This window comes from Telopea speciosissima, chromosome 3, assembly GCF_018873765.1.
Source record: "Telopea speciosissima isolate NSW1024214 ecotype Mountain lineage chromosome 3, Tspe_v1, whole genome shotgun sequence".
Classification (NCBI taxonomy): Eukaryota; Viridiplantae; Streptophyta; class Magnoliopsida; order Proteales; family Proteaceae; genus Telopea; species Telopea speciosissima.
The window spans coordinates 28,761,319-28,788,884 of record NC_057918.1 but is presented as its reverse complement, the minus strand read 5'-3'; the positions used below and the strand labels follow the sequence as shown (position 1 = coordinate 28,788,884).

The following is a 27,566-nucleotide window of genomic DNA, read 5'->3' as shown; positions in this document are numbered from 1 at the left end:
ATATAGCCTCGCCCTTGCTTTCCCCATTGTCTTCTTAGCTTCATTTTTGGCAAATTTATATCTTTTTAGGTCCACCACTTCTTTAGACCTATGTCATGTCTTAAAACTAGCCTTTTTAGTATTAATGGTTGTTTGTACCTCATCATCCCACCACCAAGTCTCCCTAGGGCCATGCCGTATACCTTTCGATTCCCCTAGGACCTCTCTAGCAAACTTCTTAATTCAAGTCGTCATCTCGTCCCACATCGTATTAGTGTTTCTCCCTCCTAGTCCCACTTTCCTTGTTTGACCACTTTATCAGTAAATGAATTCAAGGACACTCCTTATAATCCCCACCACCTTATCTTAGGGCAAATAAGCTCTCTTATCTTGTGTGTCTGCTAAATGAGGCACATGTCCAAGACCACCACCATTCTATGTTGAGTGGTTAGGCTCTCCCAAGGTATAACCTTACAATTCTTACAAAATAATCTATCAGACCTTTTTGTTAGTGATGAGGCATAAAACACCCCACCTATCAGAGGCTGCCACGGGGCCGACCCGACCTCAGTCCGAGAACCGAGTTGGGCCGAGCAGGAAATTGGGCCGACCCCATATCCGATAAGTCACCTGACAAAGCCTGGTTTGTGCGAGCTTTCCGGCGACTGAGGCCGAGATTATACGGGTCAGCCAGGGACTCCTAGCCAACCTCATGGCCGAGACCAACCTCCTATCGGGCCGACCTCCATGGCCGACCCCACCGGCCGACCTCGTAGGCCGAGCCCTCCTCCATTGAGACCCCATAGCACCCCACCGGGATCTCCGGGCCACGCCAAGACATCCCGAGAATCACGGGATAAGGACCGAGCCACGATCCCAGTCAAGAACACGTAATCACACTCTACATGGACTCTTACCTTAATAAGAGTCCGACCCGAAAATAACTCTCCACTCCGCTCTACGAGAGAACCTTCCGAAAGAAGGACTCCTACCATACTAGGACTCTCCCAACCGTCTCATCTCCTACTTACTCTATAAATACCCAGGTATGGAGCTCTATTCCACATCTTGCTTTTTACTACGCAGTTACGCTGTCGCGTTGGAGACCTGACTTGAGCATCGGAGAGTCCTAGGCCGGAGCCACACCGGCCCTCTTGCGCTCATTGCTTGGTTTTTGCAGTTCATCCACGGCGAACCAAGCATCGGAGGTTTTCACACGCAATGCATTTGGCGCCGTCGTGGGAACGACATCGCAAGCATCGTCGTTTCTATCAATTCCCAGTGAGCAATAATAATGGTGCACACGAGGTCGAGGCAACATGGCTCTACTTCCCGTGCGGAGGAGCCGCAACTGTTGTGCAAACGAGGCGATCACCGCCTCCCGAAGCCTCTCGGCAGGGTATAAACAGAAGACCCCCTAGGGCAGCTGGTGCGCAGCACATCACGAGTACCATTCCCCCTCCCGAGAGCGGGAATGGGGGAGGTGTGTTAACCACGGCCGCAGCTAGCCGGGTACAGGCCGAGCCAAGTTTGGGCGGGAATGGCCTACCAGCCCGCCACCATCACGGAGAATTTGGACCCGAAGCTCCGGCTAATAATCGGCAGGTTATGGATTTGCAGCTGCAGATGCTCCACACCAACGAGATGCTGCGCTCCTTCATGAACCAGATGGCCCGAGGCGGGCTGATGGGCCAGCCGCTGGCCGCGCCCCCTCCAGCTCCAGTGCGCGTTGAAAGAAACTTGCAACAAAATGGTGGCCGGCGCAGGATCGAGCCGAGTCGGGCCGCGTCTTCGCACCCGTCTCGTCAGAAGACTCCACCTCCGCGCACCAATGGAGGCGCTCGGCGGGGTGAACGAGAACATCGCCAAAGTCCGCGAACAGGGCAGGAAATCGAACCAGCCGGCTCGGTAGCGAGGAGGTCGGTATTCTCTGGACGGATCGGAGAGGATGAACAGCCGAGGAGATTCCGAGAACAAAGGAAAGACCCAACTGAAAGGCGCGCACCGAGACAAGGAGAAAGATCTCATCATACTCCCCGGCTTCAGAGCTCACCTCCCCGAGAAGAACAACAGGGGAGCCCCCGAGGGTCCAACTTCCAAGAAGAAAGAAGAACAAGGAAGGATGGTGAGGACCGAGCTGACCAGAATGGCCGACCACAACGGGATGACCGACCCTATCTTCCACGGGCCGAGGAGCTGGTTGGCCGAGCACCTGAAACCGAGCTGGAGAAACGGCTACGAGACTTGGCCGAGCAGTGGAGGGATTGAAGAAACAAAGCACCCTGGATGCCTACTCTTTGTTGGGCGGCCACCCTTATCCTCCCGAGATCATGACCGCGCCGCTACCACACGGTTTCAAACCTCCCCGCTTGACAGGTATGACGGGACGACCGACCCAACAGATCACATCAACTACTTTAATGCGATGATGACCATGTACGGGGGAACCGAGATCGTTTCTTGCCGAGCCTTCCCTGCATCCCTCAAGGGCGCGGCGACCTCATGGTTTTCCTGGTTGCCGCCGAATTCCATAAAAAGCTTCGCTCAACTCTGTCGAGCCTTTGTCACGCGTCTGAGTAGCATGAAACATAAGAAGACCACGATCAACCTTCTTAGCGTGAAGCAAAGGCCCGACGAGTCGATCCGAGCATTCGTCTCCCGCTTCAACAAGGAATCCTTAGATATCAAGGATTTGGATGAGGCCACGCCCATACGGCTATGAGCAACGGATTAGCCGACATGGACCTCATCAAGGACTTGGCCCTAAGCCGACAAGAAACCTCGCCGAGCTTTGGAGAGGTGCAACGAGTTTGCAAACATGGCCGAGGTCCTCCAAGCCCTAAGGGCAACGAAGGTCGCATCGACAAGAAAAGGCCAACAACCGACGACCAAGAGAAGACAAAAGGCCAAGGACGGATCGCCGAGCCGAAAGGTCGATCGAGCTCCGAGCCCCGACTACACGCCATATCAATGCATCTCGCAAGGAGATCCTGATGCAAATACAAGATGGGGGTACATCCGCCGACCCCACCGATGCAAGCGGGTCATCTCGGAATCCCAACAAGTATTGCCAATTCCATAAGGACATCGGTCACGACACCAAGATTGTTATCACCAAAAGAGAAATCGAAGAGTGATAAAAGCGGCCACTAAGAGATATGTCAAAGGAGGCCGAGAAGATCGTGGAGGTCGGCCGGATGACCGAGAACAGAGAAGAACCGAGCCTAAGGCCGAAACCAAAGCGAGTTGAAAGAGACGATGACAAGGTCCGAGCCGAGAAGAAGGAGGACGGATCCGGGCCGAGCAACGACAAGGGAGCCCCCATATACACTATCCTCGGGGCCGGCAAGAAGGTACTCGAAGGCTAAGGCAAACGCTCGCTTCGTCGGGGTAGCCGAGATGCCCGCCAAGAAACTCAAACCGCGGTGACGATTTCATTTACGAAGCCGACCTCGAAGGTATAAGTTTACCCATGACGATGCTTTATGGTGCGGTGCAGAGAAATGAAGCACCGCATACCGGGTATTAGTCGATACCGGCGCATCCGTGGACCTTATGTCATTGGAAGCGTACCGACAATTCGGCTTCGGCGACGAAGCGCTTAAGCCCGAAGGAACCTCGCTTCACGGGTTCTCAGGAGCGGCCGCGACTATCAAGGGCTCGATCGATCTACTAGTCACAATTGGGCAAGCTCCACGCCAAGCGCGATCCTAAAATTCATGGTGGTACGGTCGGTAGTGGCTTTCAACGCCATACTCGGCCGTCCCGTCATTACGACCGCTTCCAGGCCATCATCTCCCGACTCACTTGAAGATGAAGTTCCCCACCGAGAACGGTGTCGGCGAGGTCCGAGGCGACCAAAAGAAGGCACGAGAGTGCTACGCAACCTTCGCAAGCAAAACAAGGGTAATGTTCGAGGAATGGCCATGTGCGTCGAACATCTCCCCGAGGATCAGCGGGATGAGCTTATCGAGAGAAGAGGGCGACCCGTGGAAGACTTGACCACTTCATCTCGGCGAAGATGACCCAACCAAGGTGGTCCACTCGGATCACTACTAAATAAAGATCAAAGAAGGCGGCTCGGAGATTTCTTAAAAGCGAACGCCGATGTCTTCGCCGTGTCATTTCCGATATGCTCGGCATACCGCATATAGCCGAGCACCGACTCCATGTGGATCCGGGTCGGAAACCAATCCGCGAAGAGGAGAAACTACGCACTTGATCGTGGCAAACCGCAATCAAAGAAGAGGTGGAGAAGCTTCGCCGATCGTTTCATCCGAGAAGAGAAATTCCCGACCTGGTTGGCCAACGCGTCGTATGGTCCCTAAACCGAACGGGAAGTGGAGAATGTGTGTCGACTACACCGACCTCAACAAGGCCGCCCAAAAGATGTACCCACTACCTCGGATCGACCTCGATCGACGCCACGGCAGTCACGAAATGCCGAGTTTCATGGATGCGTACTCCGCTACAACCAAATCATGATGCATGAGGAGGACGAGTCGTACACGGCCTTCCGAATCGACCAAGAGAATTTCCTCTACAAGGTCATGCCGTTCGGATTGAAGAATGCCGAGCAACATACCAACGCCTTGTGAACCATATATTCCGCGAGCAGATCGGAAAGAACATGGAAGTCTACGTGGACGACATGTTGGTGAAAAGTTTGAAGGTCGAGCACCACTGCCGACTTGGAAGAAGCATTCGGCGTATTGAGGAAAAACCGGATGAAGTCAACCCCACCAAGTGTGCATTCGGCGTAACCTCGGGAAAGTTCCTCGCTTCATGGTCTCTGTCGGAGGCATCGAAGCCAATCCGGCAAAAATCGAGCCATCCAGGAGATGAGTCCTCCAAGGACGATTCGAGAAGTACAAAGGCTAAACGGACGTGTGGCGGCGTTGGCGCGGTTCATGTCGAGATCAGGCGACAAGTGTCTACCATTCTTTAAGGCCTTAAAGAATATTCGGAACCCAAAAGACTTTATCCGTCGTCCGAATGCCGGAAGCTTTAAGAGTCAAGAAGTATTTGGAGAACCCGCTCTCTCCTCCCGACCAACCAAAAGAGGAGCTTAGTCTACTTAGCCGCCACTCCCGTAGCGGTCAGTGCGGTGTTGATCAGGGAAGAGAGTCGAGCTCAAAGGCCGATATACTATATCAGCCACGTTCTTGTTGATGCCGAGACAAGATACTCCGGTTTGAGAAAGTAGCATTCGCTCTAGTCACGGCCGCAAGGAAACTAAGACCATACTTCCAAGCTCATCCGATCGCGGTGCGACCGACCAACTCAAGAAAATATTACACAAACCCGACGTTTGGGACGGCTGATTTCCTGGGCGGTTGAGCTAAGCGAATACGATATAAGCTATCGACCGAGGACGGCGATAAAAGGACAAGCCCTTGCCGACTTCATCGCCGAAGGCACGGGGCCTGAACATGAGGTTGGAGAAGAAAAGACAGTCGAGGAGGTCGGGGCTACGGCCGACCCGATTTGGACCATGAATGTCGACGGCTCAAGCAACTCAGGAGGAAGCGGAGCCGGCCTAATACTTGTAAGTCCCGAGGGCTTTCTGGTCCAATATGCCCTAAGGTTCAAGTTCCCCGCCTCGAACAACGAGGCTGAATATGAAGCCCTTCTAGCAGGACTTCGAGTCAGCAAAGCTATGGGCATAAAGCGGTTGAAGGTGCGAGGAGACTCCCAACTCGTGGTCAACCAGGTCAATGGAGACTACGAAGCAAAAGATGAAAGGATGATAGCATATCTGGGCCGAGCCCGAGATCTGATCGCCGAGCTCGAGCACTTTGAGATGACTCGAATACCGAGAAAAGAGAATGCCGCGGCAGACTCCTTATCTAAGTTGGCCGAGGCCGACCTCCAATACTTGAGCCGATCAGTATACATAGAAATATTGGAGAAGCCATCCTTACAAGAAGAGAGCTTAAAGCACATAGAGAGGATGGGCCGACCTGGTTGACCCCCTCACAACTACTTAGAGAATGACCTCGCTCCCGGGAACCGAGATGAAGCAAGGAAGGTCAAGATCCGAGCTTCAAAGTATTCAATGATCGACGGAGTACTCTGAAAAGGCGATCTCGGCCCCTCTTCTCCGATGTCCTGGGACCGAAGGGGGCCGAGTATGCATTAGCCGAGGTGCATGAGGGAATTTCATGGAAGTCACTAGGCGGCCGAGCTCGCATACAAGATACTTCGGCAAGGATTCTATTGGCCAAGAATGCAAGAAGAGGCCATGAAATACGTGAAGACGTGGAGAAGCGCCAATCGCTGCGCCGATCCCAAGCCGACCAAAGAACAAAATTAACCCCAATGCTAGCCCAATCCCATTCGCTATGTGGGGAATGGATATTCTCGGAGATTTCACCCCAGCATCGGGAAACAGAAAATACGTAGTAGTGGCCATCGATTACTTCACCAAGTGGGTCGAGGCCGAGCCCCTCGCCACCATCACCGAAAAGAACATGGAAAATTTTTTTCGAGATAAGGTCATCTACCGGTTCGTACCGAAAGTTCTCATCACTGATAATGGCACGCAATTCAACAACCCGGCCTTCCGAGAATTCTGCGAGCACTTCCACATTGACTTCCGACCCATCTCGGTCGCTCACCCACAAGCAAACGGACAAGTGGAAGTGTCCAACCGAACATTACTCGCCGGTATTAAGAGAAGGTTGGATGAGGCCAAGGGGAGATGGGTGGAAGAACTCCCAAGCGCCCTATGGGCATATCGGACGACCGTGAGAACTCCAACGGGAGAGTCCATTTCGCCTCGCTTATGGGACCGAAGCCCTCGCACCGGTTGAAGTTATGGCTTCATCATACCGAGTGCTCAATTTCGATGAGAAGACCTATGAAGATGGGCTGCGAGCCAATTTGGACTTCCTCGATGAAGTCCGAGAAAATGCCCTACTCCGAAACGTGGCGTACACAACAAGACGGCAAGCTACTATGACTCAAGAGTCAAAGAGCGGCATTTTCGTCAAGGGGACCTTGTTCTCCGAAAACTCGGCGCATCTCACCGAGGCAACAAGGAAAATTAGCACCAAACTGGAAGGCCGTCGCATAGTCTCCAAGCAAATTCGCCCGGCGCATATCGCTGCGGCACTCCAACAAGCAACGACTTGGACTCGGAAAATTTGAAAAAGTTTTTTCAATAATTCAACATGATTGTATTCGGTTTCAGTTCCGACATTTGATTCAATAAAGTCTTTTCTCCAACAAGCAACGTATTGGCAAGCTCCCAAGTCGAAGTCATAAGACCGGTCCTCATGGACCAGCCGACATCAAAGACCGACCCTCATAGGTCGCAGCCAAGTCATAAGACCGGTCCTCATGGAGCAGGCCGACATCAAAGACCGACCCTCATAGGTCGGCAGCCAAGTCATAAGACGGTCCTCATGTACCAGTGCCGACATCAAGGACCGACCCTCATATGCGCGGCCAAGTCATAAGACCGGTCCTCATGACCAGGCCGACATCAAAGACCGACCCTCATAGGTCGGCAGCGTCATAAGACCGGTCCTCATGGACCAGGCCGACATCAAAGACCGACCCTCATAGGTCGGCAACCAAGTCATAAGACCGGTCCTCATGATCGGCCGACATCAAAGACCGATACTCACAGGTTGTCACCGGTCGTAAGACTGTCCAAATAGACATGGCCGACATCTCAAGGGCCGCCATTCTTATTTGGCGAGCCTAACAAAGTACAAAACTAAGCCAAGGAATCGGGCTCGCCAGAAGGATATTCGCCATGCATCCGCGTATGGGGCTAATTAAACAACTAAGGTGAGGATCACATTGACCTCGGCATTGCATGGTCGAAACCGCCGACAACGGGGAACATGGATAAAAAAGAGACGAGTTCCTAAGCTCTGGCTAGGGAAACAACTCTGCGATCGGCCACAAACAAAATAGAATACGCAAGGAAAAGAATATTGAGGGCGCCGAGTTCAAATACTTAGACAAATTTTGACAAAAATAAATTGTTTATTCATTGAAAGCCGACCGATCGGCACGGTTACAAAAGAGGCCGCTCGGCCCCACAAAAAAAAAAAAAAAAAAAAAAAAAAAAAATTTTTTACATCTCCGCCTCCTCGGCGGGGACTTGGAAGCGACCTCGGGCGTCGCGGTGTTGGGCTCGGCGGCGGGGTCTTGAGGTCCGGCTACCAGAGGGACGACATCGGCCAAGCAGTGCCTGGGGCCGAGCTTGGGTGACCTCGGCTCCCTCCTCATCTCCCATCTCCCCGCAAAGTAGTCGCATCGTCGTCAAAGCGGGAGAGATTGAGATCGGATATCGCGGCCTTGATCTCGCCAAAAGCTCACTCGGCCACTTCAAAACCTTCGGCGAAGGGAGGCTTCCCGATCTCGTGGCGTATATTGGCGTACTCCTCCGAGTGGAGATAGTCGCTAATCGCCGCGCCCGAGCCGTGGCGATTTTCTCGCCTTCTCCTTCACCTCGGCGAGCCGAGCTGCAGGCCCCGACCCTCTCTCTCTCTCACACCTCGGCCGAGAGTTTCCACTTCGGCCTCGAAGCGGCGTGAGCTTCTCTTGTCTCCCGACGCCTCAACGGCATCCTGGCGCCCCGATAAGCCTTCGCACCGGACGCCCAAGGAATAGTTCTCGGTCAGAGCCGCTCGAAGCGGAGCATAGTCTCCACTGCTTTGGCGAACCCTACAAAAAAGCATGAGAACAAAGAATCGTGGATAAACTACACATATCGATCATGGCGGAGCCGGCAAGGAAACTTACCATATCAAGTCTTGAAATAGGGTGGAGAGGAGCTCGGGTCTGGACAGCGCCTCCGCTTCTCCTCGTCGGTGGGAGCCGATCGGCATCCACCCTCCTTGGCGTGAGCGGCCGACGCCAAGGCCGAGTCCCCGGAAGAGGCGCCAGGTCGGCCTCACAGGGACGTTGTTGGCCGAAGCCCTCCCCAGGACGTATCGGGAGATGTTGGTGGGGAGGCCACGCGGAAGGCCGCCGCTTGTCAGGTTAACCGAGAGCTTCGGCGTTTAATGTCTCTCGGCGGGCTCCTCTCGCCTTTTCGGCCTTTCCTTTCTCGGAGACACGGCCGACCCGTGTTCTTCTCGCCTCCAGGCCGACCACCGCATCCGATGGTCCCTGATCACCCCCTTTCCTCGAGGCCTTGGAGGACTCGCCTGGGTTTCTTCTCGAATTCTTCTTCTTCCTGTCATGCGATGATCTCGGCCCGGCCGAGCCGTGTCCATAGGAGGAATGTGGCCGACCACGCAAGAGAAATCGAAAACACAAAAACGAGTCGAACAAGAAAAGAAAGCTAAGTAACGAGGTCGCTCGATAACAAAGACAGCTCGCAGGGCTCCTACCGGGTCATATGCCAACTCGGAGAAACCCCTCGTCCTGGCCGAGAACATCAAGGGCGGACGCTGGGGATCGTGTCGAGCGAGGTCATCTCGTTCTCGGTCGGGGTAATACTCTATTGACATAATTCGATTCATCTCCTTCCACTCGGTTCGGAGAGGGCTGTGGGAATGGAAGCGAAGAAGAAACGGGGCTTCAAAGATTTGTTGAAGGTCGGCGTGCCGACTGTAAACTTGTGACGCCAGAGCCGCGCTCTTCCCCGATCGGCGGCGAAATAATACCACCCCTTCTCGGGAGACTTCTTCAGAAGAAGAGCCGAGAGAAAAGCGCCACGCTAAGACTCCTCGGCCCATCTCGCAGACAGGCGTAGAAGCCATAGGACGGCCAGCCAGAGTTCGGCACTGACCGAATGGAGATAAGTGGAAGTGGTCCAAGATCTCGTCCACTGGCCGAGAACGGGAGCCGAAACCCGTATTCAAGGGCGTCTCGCATGAGCCACCTCGCCGGCCCGATGAAGGTGCCATCTCCCCGGATTAGGAACTCCTGAGTCGTATGTCCTCGGGATGGCGTGGGTCGCCTCGCGATAGTCGAGGTCGGCCTCCGTGATCGTGCTCGAACAGTCGACACTTCCTCCCTCGGGCTCGGGGCATCGGTAGACGAGCCGAGCCGCCACCCCGCCTCGGACGAATCTTCCTCACTTGACTCTTCATCGGATGAGGACGACCCGGAGTTCTCGGCCTGACTGCGGCCGTGGATTGGGCCGCGTGGTCGACTCCATGGGTAACGGGGGCTCGGCCACCTCGGCCCGACGGAAGCTCCACTACGTCGGGCTCATCGATGTCGAGCCCAACAGTGCATGGTGGGAGAGCGAACGGGGAGTTCTCGGCTCGGACTCGTGCCCTCTGCCGCCAGGCGAGCGGTTCGCCCATAGGACTACTACTGACATGCTTGGGCGGAGAAGACTTCTTGGTTGAAGAAGAGTGAGCGGGAATGAAATGACAGCCGAGTTGATCACGAACGAAGCTTCGGCCGAGTCGATCGAGGACAAACTTGCCGAGAAGTCTACCGAGATCCACCGAGTTGACGGACCCAAACTTGCCGAGAAGTCTACCGAGATCTACCGAGGTGACGGATCCAAACTTGCCGAGAAGTCAATAACTTAAAGAAGTGAAGAATGAATAGTTAGGAGTCACCTATTTATAATCCTTGGGTCCTATCGATCCAACGGTCGACTGTGAGCTCAACATGATCCAACGGCCCGTATCAAAGGACGTTTCAATTTCCGAGCCCGCCATAATGATCGGGCCGACGTGACACTCGACGCCAACCGCCGATCGTGCAGCCACAACCGAGCAAGAATAATCTCGGCTCAACCGCGAGATTCTTCCCGAGAAGCGCCCAGAATTTCACTCATCGCCGCGAGCCGACACTGATGAGTGGGGGGGCTGTGATGAGGCATAAAACACCCCACCTATCGTAGGTCGCCACGGGCCGACCCGACCTCACCCCGAGAACCGAGTTGGGCCGAGCAGAAATCGGGCCGACCCCATATCCGATAAGTCACCCGACAAAGCCTGGTTTGGCGAGCTTTCCGGCGATCGAGGCCGAGATTATACGGGTCGGCCAGTGGACTCCTAGCCAACCTCACGGCCGAGACCAACCTCCTATCGGGCCGACCTCCATGGCCGACCCCACCGGCCGACCTCGTAGGCCGAGCCCTCCTCCATTGAGACTCCCATAGCACCCCACCGGGGATCTCCGCCACGCCAAGACATCCCGAGAATCACGGATAAGGACCGAGCCACGATCCCAAAAGAATACGTAATCACACTCTACATGGACTCTTACCTTAATAAGAGTCCGACCTCGAAAATAACTCTCCACTCCGCTCTACGCGAGAGAACCTTCCGAAAGAAGGACTCCTACCATACTAGGACTCTCCCAACCGTCTCATCTCCTACTTACTCTATAAATACCCAGGTATGGAGCTCTATTCCACATCTTGCTTTTTACTACGCAGTTACGCTGTCGCGTTGGAGACCTGACTTGAGCATCGGAGAGTCCTAGGCCGGAGCCACACCGGCCCTCTTGCGCTCATTGCTTGGTTTTTGCAGGTTCATCCACGGGCGAACCAAGCATCGGAGGTTTTCACACGCAACAGTTAGGAAGAAATCTATTTGATTGATATATTGCCCATTTTTGTAAGTAACTAATTGCTCCTCTCTCTTTTCGAAAAAAGTTTTCACAATGGATAGATCATACAATATTGCAAAGTCTAAAACTAAGATTCCCTCCCCATTCCTTTCTTCAAATCCATAGCCTCTTTATTGATGCAGCTCCAAGAAGGAAGAAGAAGAAGAGCAGCCTTGACTAGGCTGAATTTCGTTGGAGCCTTTTAGAGTTTTTTAATTTTTTAATAAGGGCAAAACAGTCTTTTTATTATGTTTTATTTCTCTTAGTTCCCCTCCACGATTTTAGAGGGATAGGTATTTTAATTGTTTGTTGCTTTAACTTATACTCCCATTCAGAGTATAAGTCTATTTCTGTTTTATGTTTTAGTATTAGGACTCAGATTAGGACTGCCCACTCCTAGTCTGACTAGGACTTGCTTTAGATTGATTATTTGTAAGGCCTTTGGCCCCCCCTTTATTATTATAAATAGTAGAATCGTGGGAGGCTCCCCCACAACAGATTTGAATTTAAAAAAAAGTGCTTTTCGTGGCTGCTTGCTGCTCCTTGCTCTCCAAGAGTGTTTGCATCCTTGTGGGCTTATCAAGGTGGAAGGGTGGGTGGAATCCTGCGACTCCTTACGCCATGACGGCTGGGAGGGTCTTTCTTCGAAGGAGATTTCATCCTTCATCCCTCAATTTACTGCCGGTGGAATCCTATAGTAAGTTGAGATTTAAATTTCTGCTTTTAATTTCCTTCCCTCCCCCATTCGATCTCCCTTTAATTTCTGTCTTTTCTCATAAACCCTAGAACATCTAAGTCCTGCCCAGCCCTACCCTTTTACCCAAATCCCTTCCAATTTCAGGCATGACATCCTTGCCATAACCCTCACACTCGATCCAGCTTTGAGGCCAATCTGATTAGTCTAAACCCTAATTTTGCCCTAAAACAGCCCCTAACCAGTCCTAAACAGCAGACTTGACTAGAGCTTGATTCTACTTGGCTCCTAGTGGGATTTCTCCTATCTAGGACTACATTATTTTGGTATCAAAGCCATAGATGAACATGGCAACCCGGTGCTGCCACAACCAGCCGACCCTATGGCAGCCATGCTAGAGATGTTCAGAAAATTTACTGCCGACCAGAAGACCTTGTTTGAAGACGTTAGGGTTGAACAGAGAGCTATGGCTGAAAGGCTGCAAGCAATTGAACATAGGCAGCTTACAGCTAATGGGGACAGCAATGTACCCATAGAAGAGGACAAGTACCAACCCCATTCTGTGATACAGAGGCTGCCTGACAGAGATGGGAGCCCCAAAGATGACTACAGGGGTTATAGAGATGGACATATAGGTCACAGAGACAGATTTAGGACTGACCGAGATGACAGGGATGATAAAGACTACTATAGAGATCGTCGGGACAGACCTAGATATGCCTGTGAGCCTTCTCGGGAACACAGAGATCACCACCGAGGCTACAGAGACAGAGATAGAGAAGACCGGGACAGAGATAAAGGTCGGTAGCCCACTTTTGAAGAGTATATGAGGTCCTACTTCATTGGAGACCAAGGTACTAATCGACGACATACAGGCAACCAGAAGGTGAAGCTTGAGCTAAAAGAATTCGATGGTAATTCTGACCCTCAAGTGTTTTATGATTGGCTTGCTGCAATAGAAGACTACTTCGATTGGTATGATCTATCTGAAGAAGGGAAAATGAGGTTAATCCGTGCTAAGCTTGTCGGAGTTGCACGTGAGTGGTGGAGAACTACTGAAACAGAGATGGACTTCAACGGTACTGCACCCCGCACTTGGGAAGACATGAAATATGACCTAAGCAAGCAATACTTACCAAGGCACTTCAGGTCTCAGATGCAGGATAAATTCAACTCCCTCTGCCAAGGAGCCATGACTGTAACTGAGTACATGAGGTAATTCAATGCTCTTTCTTCCCACACTGGCATTAGGGAGGAGGGCATCCAAATGCTTTCCAGGTTCAGATTGGGTCTATCAAGTGAGATCAACAGGACAATTGGGGTGGTGGACGTGGTAGATGTTCGAGATTGTTTTGAGAAGGCCTTGAAAGCGGAGAAGCTACTAGCTTCATGTAAACAGTCGGGTTCTACTTCCAAGCCGGCCTACATCAACAATAGCACCCCCAAACAAGGTTCCTCTACAGGCAACACCTCTCGCCCTGCTATTCCCCCACGTGTGGATGATAAGGGCAAGGCTCCTATGGGTCGAAATGATCCCTTCACTTGCTACTACTGTCAAGATAAAGGACACATTGCTAGGGACTGCCCACACAAGAAGAAGCCTATCAATGTCGCTGAAAAGGAAGACGTTCAAGGTGAAGATGAAGAACAACGCGTAAATCATATTCATCCACTCCCTGCTGATGAAGGATATGATGTGACCAACTACTTAGATGATGATGATTTACAAGGTGTTCACGTAATACGTTAAGAGGCTGCTGTCCAGCCAGATTTGCGATCTTTTTCATCCTCCAAAGAGCTGCTGTCCGCATACAAGATTGCACCATCCGCTGAAGATGAACTCAAGCAACTCGACCCTGATTTGGAAGACCATTCTGTGATCTCCAACCATTCATCGGGGATGAATGCTTTCAAGACGGGGAGAGTTGATGCAGCTCCAAGAAGGAAGAAGAAGAAGAAGAAACCCTGAAGGAAGAAGAAGAGCAGCCTTGACTAGGCTGAATTTCGTTGGAGCCTTTTAGAGTTTTTTAGTTTTTTAATAAGGGCAAAACAGTCTTTTTATTATGTTTTATTTCTCTTAGTTCCCCTCCACGATTTTAGAGGGATAGGTATTTTAATTGTTTGTTGCTTTAACTTATACTCCCATTCAGGGTATAAGTCTATTTCTGTTTTATGTTTTAGTATTAGGACTCAGATTAGGACTGCCCACTCCTAGTCTGACTAGGACTTGCTTTAGATTGATTATTTGTAAGGCCTTTGGCCCCCCCTTTATTATTATAAATAGTAGAATCGTGGGAGGCTCCCCCACAACAGATTTGAATTTTAAAAAAAGTGATTTTCGTAGCTGCTTGCTGCTCCTTGCTCTCCAAGAGTGTTTGCATCCTTGTGGGCTTATCAAGGTGGAAGGGTGGGTGGAATCCTGCGACTCCTTACGCCATGACGGCTGGGAGGGTCTTTCTTCGAAGGAGATTTCATCCTTCATCCCTCAATTTACTGCCGGTGGAATCCTATAGTAAGTTGAGATTTAAATTTCTGCTTTTAATTTCCTTCCCTCCCCCATTCGATCTCCCTTTAATTTCTGTCTTTTCTCATAAACCCTAGAACATCTAAGTCCTGCCCAGCCCTACCCTTTTACCCAAATCCCCTCCAATTTCAGGCATGACATCCTTGCCATAACCCTCACACTTGATCCAGCTTTGGGGCCAATCTGATTAGTCTAAACCCTAATTTTGCCCTAAAACAGCCCCTAACCAGTCCTAAACAGCAGGCTTGACTAGAGCTTGATTCTACTTGGCTCCTAGTGGGATTTCTCCTATCTAGGACTACATTGCATATACATCTTTATAGCCTCCTCATTCCTTTCTTCAAATCCAATGGCGCAGCGGAAACGGATCGAAGAACATAGCTTTTGCATTCATATTCGGAAACCCACGATGAACCAAAAAAAATACAGGAAAGCTTTGGTTATCTTAGAGCCACAATTGAAGCTCCTCTTCCAGATAATAGTTCTTCTACACTCGAGCAGAAGATGGATCAGCTTGTTCAACTCTTTGAATGCTGCGATCAGACGCAATTAGAAGTGACACAACTCGCCACCCAATTAGAGTTTCATAAACCCCAAAAGCACTCACACCTCACACACACAAAGGAGGGGGAGGGAAGAGAGAGGGAAAACCACAAAAAAGTGGGAGCTTTCTCTCCCCTTCTCTTTAATATATAATTCCCCTTAGTGGGGCTGCTTTGACAAGTTCTAGTTTCTAAAACTTAAACTTGCCTTTTTGCCTTGTGTAAGTGAAGTTTCCAAAACCGTAACTTGTCAACTTGGTGAGAATTGTCCACTTGCTATTTTGCACATCTTTGCTTCTAAAGTGAGAAGAGGTAGAATCTTAAAGGGATTGCTATCTCTTTAATTATGGCCAACCATATAATCTAATTATATTTTATTAATTGTCATAAGCAAAAAAAATAATTAACCAATTTAATATTCCCAAAAATTGTCCTGCAGAATTAAACTCTTTAATTTTCAAATAAGACCTTCCACTAATCCAATATCTCATAATGAGCTATAGGGCAAGTAATTAAATACTACTAACTTCCACCTCATTGTACAAGTCCATTTCAGAGATTCCGTGATCATAATCGGATGCCCAAAAAATATTTTAAATAAATTTAAATACATAAATAATTATTTTTCATATTACAAAATAGTTTTGTAAACAATTTACAAAAACAACACTAGTACCAAATTTCCGTCCGATCCATCACAGACTTTCTCTCTCCTTGATATTCCCAAATTAACGGTAGTGGATTCCATGTTGAACATCTCTTTCATTAACAACACGTGATCACGTGTCTAGTGTGCCGACATATAGTCCATCGGACGTCAACCATTGGCTTACGGCTTACCAAAACAAGTGACCCAGCATTGCAACGAATAGGATCTCTCAGGTCAAAAGTCAAATGACAGGTACGAATCTCGTTCCCACACAACTGGCAGTAGCACATGCGAGATTCTTACCAGATTCTTTTCCATACACACAGTATGTGTACCCACATTTATGCACCGAAAACTCATTTCGGGTAACATACAATGTGACGATCATATGAACGGGATGTCCGATCCTGTCCCTAGCCGAGAACTGTTTTGGATGAAAACCCATGGAACAACTTACAAGCCCAATAAAAATGTATGTCATGCGTAAAAGAAATAAACATTTTATTATTAAACCGGGTTTGATGGACACTTATCCAACATTATAATCTATTCTCCCTGACTAAAAACCTTGTACTAATCCATCTATGTTTTCCCAAAATTGTAGCTTACTACTTTCACCCAATCCTACTTTGGGTGCGTAAGCGCTAATTATATTAACCACCGCTTTCTCCAATACAAGCTTGATGGATATAATCCTATCTCCAACTCTTTTAACATCCACCACATCATTCTTTAGATCTTTATCCACTACTATACCCACTCCACCGCTATTACTTTGGTCTCCCGTATACCAAAGTTTAAAGTCATCCAACCCCATAGCTTTTTGACCCTTCCATCTTGTCTCTTGAATACATGCAATTTTAATCCTTCTTCTCCTTATAGCATCTATCAGCTCTAGACTCTCCTCACACGTTAAGGATCCAATGTTCCAAGATGCTAATCTAATCCTACGCTTTTGGACTAGGTTCTTATCTCGCACATGTCCACTGTATGAGAGCCCTTGTCTACTTGACACTGCATCTGAGCGACGACGCAACGCATCACTTATAGGGGATGCCCTAGAAAAAGGTTGATATAACATGAAACTAAGATAATAAGGAAACTCATGAACTAGGATCCATGCAAAAGGTGATTGGCTGAATATCTAAATGTACCGGCTGCCTTCCCTAGGAACCAAAAATAAATATAAATATATATAGGATAGAATATAATGAAAGGGTCCTAATCATTAAACAGACGGTCTAAACACTTGGAGTAAAGCACAAAACATGTACATAGTTATCAAGAAGCAAGAAAAAAGGTGTCTCACAACTCATTTCATAAACAATGGACTTCATTTCATTGAAAAGGCCAAAACACAAATGCACGCACGCACACACGCAGAGACAAATGATAACAAAAAGCTGTGTAAGCATAAAGCACCTAAATGGACAAAAAGTTCAACGTATGAGGTACTACTAGAATTTTGTGCCACCAAAGTTTGTGACAATAACAGAACCTGAATCAGAACATGGCCATAAGGAAGAGAGAGGAGAATAAGAGAAGATGAGAGAACAGAGATCACAGCCCACGGTTTAAATAATGAGCAGAATACTCAACCCGTGGGTGGGGGACATTACTTTTACTGATTATAGGGAACAAACTACAACAGGACCAGGTCCACAACTAAAGACTAGGCTTATAGACTGGACATGTACTTTACAATTAAATAAGAAAGAACTTACAGTAATACCCCAAGAGAACCGACACACTTAACACCCATAGAACCGACAAACTTAACAAGTATAATATACCATTGAGAAATTTCTTCAATGTGCAGGCACATATATTAACAACTTGCTTTCAATTTTTGAAACTTGAAACCTGCCAAAAATAATCAGAATGATTCACTTTTCGAGTGTACTAGAATCAATTAACTTTGTGAAATGTGAATCAACTTGGCTGAACAAATCGATGCTTAAGTGCTTAACTACAAACAACAACAACAATTACTCAGTCTTATCCCAACTAAATGGGGTCGGCTACATGGATCCTTTTCAAAACAAGTAGGGATAATTGAGGTCCTCACAAAGGAAGCAAAAGTAAGGGGAATGAAGATAAAAATGAAGCAATGAGATAAGAAAAGTGAGAAATGGAAAATGGAAGTAAGCGGAAAGAGGATAGCTCAGGAAATCAGGAAAATCTCAGTTACATTGTGTCGACTACATGGATCCTTGCTCTCGAATAGGCTCTATCTGAGGTCATACTTGGCACAAGACCCAGGCTATGCATGTCATTCTTCACAACCTCAACTATGGTCATTTTAGAGCTCTTTTAGCTTCTTCAATCGGGATCAGATCACTCCTCCTTACTGAGGCATCCCCAAGCCTCCGTTGCACACTTGTACATGGACAAACCACATCAGACGACATTCTCGGAGCTTGTCGCTGATTGGGGCAACTCTCACATCAGCTCTAATACATTCGTTCCTCACTTTATCCTTCCTAGTTTTGCCACACATCCATCTTAGCATCCTCATCTCTGCAACACATAGCTTCGCTATATGACACTTCTTGACTGCCCAACATTCCGTCCCATACATCATAGCTGGTCAGACAACAGTCCTCTAGAACTTTCCTTTAAGTTTTACAGGAATGTGTCGGTCACACAGTACTCCGGTCGCACCTCTCATGCTCAGTTGATTGGGAGACATTTTAAATCTAAGAGAATTCTCTCAACTCAAATGACTTCACAGAGAGGGTCTCTCTACCCCACCCCTCTGCTTTATTATAAATATAAAGAAAAACATTATTTCAAGGAGCAGAATTGATTGCTGTCCCCACACTTATACTAAGGTCCTTCACCCTGCCTTTCATGTTGTAACCAATGCTTTTGAAAAGGGACTGGGCAGTGGAATACTCAGGCAAAAATGTAATCGGTCCAAATGGATCGACTTCCAGGTCTCGCAGTCCAAATTAAATCAGATGAGAATATCTGATCCTAGAGTGGATTGTTCTCAGAGAAAGATTGGAAGTCCAACTGCGGTCTGATTGATCAGTCCAATAATGGTCCTCCAAGATGCTGTTTATAACATTAAGGAAAAACATTATTGCGATAGAACAGATGCACTCACTGTCCGGGGAGCACATGCGATAGTACTACAAGATCACAAAAACCAAGTAGGAGAAGAGATCAAATGGACCTGAAAACAACCATAAAAAAATATAACACATTGATTTCTGCATGCAATTCGATATCACCCAAAGCTTTAAACGGAAGCTATGAAATCCACATGGAAATAGTTAAAGAACAAAATCAGTAGCATATTAGATGATGGTAAACAAGTAAAAGTGATATTGCATCTACTGGAGATTGTAATATATGGATTCCAAAAACCCTTGATAGAGAGGGGAATCCAGTCAAGTGTTGATAGGAGCAGGAACCTGTACTAAAACAATGGACACATAACACATCAAATAGGTGTTAGACTCCAATCTTGTCATCCCCATTTAACCCCAAGGGAAAATACTAAAACAAATATAAAGGTAAACAGTCAATCAGTGACATATCACACGGGAAAAAAAGAATGAGAGAGTTGCGCAAGTTTGCATCAACCCTGAAACGGAACTCAAGTTGACCATACATGTATCAAATCAATAGTTAGACTTCCATGTTCTATACCATCAGAAGGAGCACAAAGATCCAAATAAAACATTGACAGAAAAAAAATAAGACTCTTAATCAACCAGGATCATTTGAAGCCAGTGTTTCAAACCAAACAGAAAAGTAGATTGTAAACTAGAAACGTTACCCTAAAATCTGTCCTCTCGATCTTGGAGGAATCCATTTCTGCCACATCTTTCCCAAATGATATCATCCTTCCATAATTTGCACTTTTTGTTTGATTGACCACATTATCTGTCACAATATTGGCTGCAACAGCAGTATCATTGTTTTTGTGCTTGTTTGGATAGCATAAATATCCATCTTCAGGTGACCAATCAAGACCACCCCAAATGGTATCTCCACCTCTTGGTATCATTGACATTGTTGAATCCCAAGTGCGGGTCATCCGCATAACATGTTGCAAAGTTTGGAGACCAAATACATCCTTATCCAAAACACCAGGTGCAATTGCCCTGCATAGTCACGATAACCAAATTTAGGTATCTGTATTATAGAGACAACACCCTTTATTATAGAGAAAAGGGTATACCATGCATGTTGGGGGCATTAATACTGACATGGACAACAAAAGAGACCAATGTTCAAAAAAATACTTATAGTAATTCTGACATTATTATTTTTATCAACTTTCAGTTTTGTAAAACATATTAGGGGTTAAGCTTCTCAGACCGAGTAGTCGTGTTATAGTCCATTTTATGTTTGGTGCAAGGAGTACTATGCAAGTTGATTGTTAAAGAATAATAGTATTAGGCATGTCAAAATATTTTTAAGTTTCCGAGTTGTAATGAACTAGGCTATCAGAAAATAAATAAACGTATCTTTAAGTGGTTATGATTGTGTCTCATTGAATGAAATTGATGTAGATCACAGGTCCATGTGTAGCCGCAGGAACAAAGCCCCAAAACCAGCCCAGTGTAGTTGTGGGATTCAACTGCTGTGGGAGGCAGCCTGGTCTGATGATGTGGTAGGTTTTTGTTGGTTCAATGGAGCATCTCATAAGGCAGCCCAGTCCAGAATATTGACTTGAGTAGAGGACAATATTTACTTTCTATTTTAGCTACCTTCTATTTTTAATTACTTCTATTTCCATGTAAGAGCTAGATATAGTTTCTAATTTCAGATTTAGAAAGTAGGCTTAGCTTTTATTTAGAAGTTTCTCTTTCAGTCCTTTGTTTTCTTTTAGTTAGATTTAGTTGCTATTTCGTTTGGTTTCTATTTTGTAATCCTTCCCAATACCCAAAAGGGGTGTTACTATTTTGTAATCATGTAAATAACAGCAAGAGGCTGTATTGATCAGTCAACAATTTTAGATTAAAAAAAAATGGAATGTGGCTTTGTGCAATGGCTGTGAAAGACCATGGGTAAGAGATTCATCCCTATCCCCTCTTCTTCCCCTTCTCTATTTTGCTGTTTCGTTCTTACTTTCTATTTTATTGTTCTGTGAGTTAATCTACATCTGAGATACAATGAAAGCTTAATTGTTGGTTAGAAGATCTATAAACTGCAGAACACTACTGATTTATTCATCATTCAACTAGAGACCATTGTCGCTGAAATCTACTGTTGGATTATCACCAATCCTACTGTAGAGTGGTTCTTAGTTGAACAACTCCTACATTAGATATTCTTAGTTGAGATATTTCCCTTTTTCTTCTCTTCATATGGCTGGAGCTGCTTGTAACCCTGGAATTTGGCTGTAGCTTGACTCTAGAAGTGTACTTGGATGCAGCTAAGTAATGGTGCCCTTGTGATGTGGTCTACACTACTGTCGCAAGAAGAAGAAAGGCAGCAGAAGACAGCAGGGAGGCAATAGCCGGCTGGGCTGAGTTGATTTACTTAGTAGTCTTAATTAGTAATTAGTTTTACTTTTCAATTAGGAATTTTCAGCAAGGTTCTCTAGTTTAATTAGGAGTTTAGTTAATTAAGTTTTAATCTCAGCAAGTTTGTAAGCACTCCTATTCATAATAGGAGTCTGATTTTCATAATTGAATAGGATTTTTTTTAATTCTATAAATACTATAAGGCTCTTCAGCCAAACATGATTTGATGAATAAAATCTGAGATTGCCTTGCTGCAAGAGAACTGTGAGAAACCCAGGCCTGAGAGAGGTCAACTATATCTAATTTGCTCCTCCTTCCTCTGTTTGACGCCAGTCACTGCGATTCTGGTTGCTGCTCGATATCTGTGCCTGATTGAGGAATCTGGGAATTGATTTCAAGCAAGGAGGATCACCCAACTACTCAATCCATTCCCAAGTTCTGGTAAGCCTAAATCTGAGAACAAATCCCAGTTTTGTCAAGTCTAAACTTACCTGTTTTTCACCCACCATCGTGTGACCTGTTATTCCCTAACTCTAACCCTGTTTCAGCCCAAACTTTAGGATATTAGAGGTCCTCCCAAGAGGCCAAGAGTCAAACTCGACCTGAGTATGGTGGCCTTTGGGCTGCTGGTTTGTGTGCTAAATAATTTTCATTCCAAACCTGCAACTTCTACTTTCAGAAAATTTGTTTTCAAAATTACTTTTAATCCAGCCTTTGTTTTGCGTTGAAACCTTCGGGCTTTTGTTTAAACCATTGAACTTGGGGCCTATACCGAGTTTCAGACAAATCAGTTCGGTGGATTGGATTTAATTTCAGTTTTCCCATCTCAGGGATCTTTGCCCGTGAGATCATTGTTTTCTAAATTTAATGTAGTCCTAGATTGGTAGGAGACCAACTAGGAGCCAGTAAACCAGGATCTGATACGAACTGGTGGTCCAATCAGGTCAAAATTAGGGTTAGGTTTGAGGTGTTGGTTATGCTAGGCAGGTGTAGTGGAGTCTATCAATGAAGGTCCTGAAATGTTTTGATGGGCGGAAGTGTGTAAACTTGAATGGGTAGCAAGTTAGGGTTAGGGTTTCAGGTTTTGGAAAAGAGGAAAAGATGGATTTCTAGGGTTTGGCTTGACAGAAGTTAACCAAACTTTAATGGTTTCTTAGGAGGGTATGAGCGATAATTAGTCAGATTTGTAGACTGTTCTGACGGTTGGTTTGGGCTGGGCAGAAATTAGGATTTTGGGTTTTGATTTGAAATGGGGGAAATTAGGGTTTCAGTGGTTGGGATGGGCAGCAAGGGAGATCGAGTTCTTCTTATGGGCAGAGGGTGTTGTGGTTGAAATTTGATGAAGTTCTGGTGGCTGGTTAAGTCTGTGGGGAATTTAGGGTATGGGAAAATTGAAAATAACAAAAAGGAAAACAAGGGTTGGGGTTGTAGAAGATTACAAGAAGGATAGGGATGGATATGGGGATGTCTCAAACTTACTGTAGTATCAGATTACTCTTGGCAGCAGATTGTTTGAGGACGAAACTTGAACAAAAATTGCATCTTTGAACTTGAACTTGAATAAAAATCAGATCTTGAACTTGAACTTGAAAGTAGAACTTGAGAGGAAACACTCGGGCTTCACACCGCAGAGTGTTGATTGGTTCAAACACCAATCCCACCAACGAACCACCCGGGCTTCACACCGTAAGGTGTTGCTTAGATCACACACCAATCCCACCAGCTTTGATAATACACACAGAGCAGATCTTCAATAGAAGAAAGGTTGCAATAGCTTACAAAGTTGCAAGAGCAAACTTCATAAAACAATGAGGTAAAAAGGAGCCCCACGGTTTGCCTTTATTTATAATGGCCAAATGCCTAAATTCCTATGCAGGTAGGAATAGGAAATCCCTAATCCTTGGCTGAGTCTAATTACAAAACACTCCCTCTCTAAAATTCGTGTAGAGGTGTGGACCTTAAAATAAAACTTCAGTTTAGAAGATTCTATCCTAAGAGAATATTCTAAAATCACTTAAATTGGACCAGTGGTTCACCAGTTCAATTTAAAACACTAAAACATGAAAATAAACTAAGTATAGGGCCAATCCCGTATGCAACTTATGTACCCCAACTTTAGGCCCATAAAAGTGACCTATTACATAGAAAACCCATGGGACCAAAGGCCTAACATGTCTATAACCCAACCCTAGACTTATTTCTAGGGAAAGAAGCCCAATTTGGTGATGCAGGTACATGTCTATAACCCAACCCTAGACTTATTTCTAGGGAAAGAAGCCCAATTTGGTGATAACCTGCATCAAAATTACTCCCAAACAACTTATCAAGTCATTCTCATCTTTTGAAGGGTTCTTATCCTTCCTATTAACTACTATTCCCCAAAGTTTGGTTTGGTTCTGAGAAGTTTGAGTTTTCAGTAAAATTTTCGGGTTTCTACCCGCATGGGGTTTTGACTTGGGATCCTATCCAAGAGGGTTTGAGAATTGTTCCAACCTACCCCCCCATCAATTTGGTCTCAGAGCTATGGCTTCTATAAGTACTAACCCTACAGGTGACCAAGTTACTCTTCAACTACTGGTTGATATGGTCAAAAGCTTAACTAATGGGATTTATTCGATGAGGCAACAAATGAACACGATGTCTCAACAAGGCCATGCCGCACCACCACAACAAACAATTCCACAAGTTGAACATCCACCAGCAACTGCTACTTCCCATACTGCCAATCGGAATCAAAGAAGGCTACCACAGAGGGTCCCAACACTGCAGACACACAGGACCATCAACAATCCAACCTTTCAAGAGGATGATGATGCAATACTTTATGATCGTGATTCAAACCAAAAACATGATGATAAGCACAAGGTAAAGCTGGAATTGAAAGAGTACAATGGGAGACATGATCCACATGTGTTCTATGACTTGATGTGTGCATTGGACGACTACTCTGATTAGATCGAAAGATGAGGTTGGCACGGACCAAATTCATAGGCACAACAAGGGAATGGTGGAGTACGCATGAAGACAAGTTGTATTGTCATCGGCAAGAACCCACTACTTGGGAAGAGATGAAGGAATTTTTGAAAGAGAAATACCTGCCCCAAACCTTCAAAAGGAGATTACATGATCAACTGAATACTTTTCGTCAAGGTACGATGATTGTTGAAGAATATATGGACAAATTTGATAATCTTTTGGCATGCACAGGTGTAGATGAGGACGATTATCAGCTCCTATCTCACTTCAAATTGGGTTTACGAGCTGATATTCGTGATAAGATAGGAGTGACCTCGATCCTCAGTTTGAACGATTGTTTTGAGAAGGCACTTGAAGCGGAAGATTTGCTCAAATCAGCACCTCGTTGTTTTATTGGAGATGCCAAGAAGACTTTCACAACCAACAAGCTGAATCGTACATTTACCCGAGCTCCACAAACTACAATGGATAAGGGTAAAGCTCCTATGGTTGACAAAAAAGCTACAAAATCTAACAATTGCAAGTTTGCAATGGGTTCGGACAATATGCAAAATTCTGCCCCACTGAGGGGCAAGTCAAACTCAGTCATTGCAGCTATGGAATCCAACCCAATCCCTGATGTACAGGTTTGTGAACCTCTGGTCGATGATGATTGGGTAGTCAATGCTGCCCTTGAAGATCAAGACAATGACGACTTCTTTGATGATGAAACTGAAGAAATCTATGTAGTCCATGTGGTGAATAGAATTCTGGTTGCGGAAGCAAAAGGTGAGGGTTGGCGACGGCATTGTATTTTCTATACTTTAATGACTAGTGGACCTCTAACATCACAAGTGATCGTTGATAGTGGAAGTTGTGTAAATGTTGTGTCACAAGCAATTATCATTGAAGGGAAGCTGAAAACAGAGGCTCATCTACAACCTTACAAGGTATCACTGCTCAACAACAACATTTTGGAGGTAAATCAGCGTTGTTCAATACCGCTGAAATTGGGTGTTATGAAGAATCTATCTGGTGTGATGTTATACCCATGGTTCTTACTAATGTCCTACTTGGGAGACCATGGATATATGACAATAATGTGTTGGTGGGAGGATCCAAGAACCAATGCTTCTTTGATTTCAACGAAAAACCATTGGTACTTAATCCTCTCAATGTACCAGCCATGAGACCGAGGTTGACAGCTGCACAAGTCACGTGCCAAAAGTTGCTTCAATCACTAAACAAAAATCAACCAACAAATAAGGAGAATAAAGGCAAGCTACAACCAGCCAGTACACCTACAAGCGAGGGGCAGCGTGCTGAGAAGAAAATACTAACATTACCTCACAGGGAATTCCTAGCCACCAGTGAAGAAACCAGCTTGATTTCAGCACTTGTACTTAAAGAAGTTACACCTGTAAAAGATACTAATTTCCCCAAACCTACAAGGGAACTACTCTCTGATTTTGCAGATGTAGCACCAGATGAGTTGCCGCCTACTAGGGATATTCAGCATGCTATTAGTTAATGTAGTCCTAGAATAGGAGATAATCCTACTAGGAGCCAGGTGAAATCAGATTCTGATCAAGTCTGCTGTTTGGGGCAGATTTGGGGCTGTTTGGGCAAATCTAGGGTTTAGGATAGGGTTATGGATGAAAGTAATATAGGGTAATGATCAGCAGGCCTAGGGGACTATTATGATATAAAAAAAATAGGATTTAGATGGATAGAAATTAGGGAAATCACTAAAGCTAGGATTTAGATGGATGGATAGGGCTGGGTTTGGGATCGAGTTTAGGGGACTGTGAGAGGGAGGTTCGATCCAAATATGGGAGGGTTTTGATGGTTAGAAGTGTGGAATCTGTAATTTTTAGGGTTTAATGGTTAATGGAGTTTTTACAGAAATTAGGGTTTTAACTAAGGATGGGGGCAGCAGTCAGGATCGAGTATAGACAATGGTGAGGGGAGGCTGTGGTCAAAGTTTGGATGATTTCTGATGGGTAAACAGATCTGGACAGAACTGAGATCCTCCTAGGGTTTATGAAAATAAAACAGAAAAAGAAAAGGGGATCGAATGGGGAAGGGAAGGAAAGATAAAAACAGAAAATAAAAATTCAAACTCACACTGGAATGCACAGGCAGTAGCTTGAATGTTTGAAGGATGAAACCACCTTCGAAGAGAGATTCTCCCAGCCGTCACGGCGTAAAGAGTCGCAGGAATCCACCCACCCTTCCACCTTGAAATCCACAAGGATGCATACACTCACAAGGGAGCAAGGAATAGCAGCAAGCAGCCACGATATCTGTTTTTTTTTTAAATTCAAAATTCTGTGTGGGAGCCTCCCACGATTTCTCGTTTTATAAATAAAGGCCAAAGGCCAAGTCCTAATACAATCTAACTACCTCCTCACTTAAAATTGTGGAAGGGACCTAATCAAAATAAAATTACTAATTTAAAATAAAAAAATCTAACTTAAAACACTAATTTAAAAGAAGATTCCATGTTAGCCAATAGGATATAAGGACCTATTGACCAATAGGAACACTTCACTTAAATTAGACCAATTGAACCAATTGGATGCAACCAATTCTAAACCGGTTCAATCTAAAAACATAAAAATAACTAAGTATTGGGCTAATCCCGTATGCAACCTATATACCCCTAGTTTAGGCTCATTAAAGTGGCCTATTACATAAAAAAACCTTGGGAACAAAGGCCCAACATGCATATAACCCAACCCTAGGGCTATTTCTAAAGAAATAAGCCCTATTTGGTGATGATTCTGCATCATTAATCTTGTACCAGGCTCGGTGTTACCAAATCTCGTGGTGTAGAGGTTGATCCTGAGAAGATACAAAGTATAGTAGATTGGCCTATCCCAAAGACATTGACCGAAGTCCAAAGCTTTCATGGCTTGGCATCCTTGTACCAGCGTTTCATTCGGAATTTCAGTGCTATCACGGCACCAATCACAGAGTGCATGAAAGGGGATAAAGGGCAATTCCAATGGACATCGGCTGCTACTAAAGCATTTGAATTGATCAAGACGAAGATGACTGAAGCACCAGTGCTACGACTTCCAGACTTTGATCAGATTTTTGAGTTAGCTACAGATGCATCCCATGTTGGGATTGGAGGTGTGTTGATGCAGACAGGACACCCTATTGCTTACTACAGTGAAAGGTTGAA

The 27,566-nt window shown here is 46.1% G+C and overlaps 1 protein-coding gene across 3 annotated transcripts in view; it reads right to left on the bottom strand.

Annotated features, from left to right (window-relative positions):
• The window catches only part of LOC122656175 (phospholipid:diacylglycerol acyltransferase 1-like), a 41,028-nt gene that overhangs the window by 8,421 nt on the left and 5,041 nt on the right, over window positions 1–27,566 (bottom strand). For all 3 annotated transcript variants that reach the window (XM_043850631.1, XM_043850633.1, XM_043850632.1), the window contains exon 4: window positions 19,723–20,050. In XM_043850631.1, coding sequence (XP_043706566.1) covers window positions 19,723–20,050 — 328 coding nt within the window. The remainder of the gene's footprint in view (window positions 1–19,722; window positions 20,051–27,566) is intronic.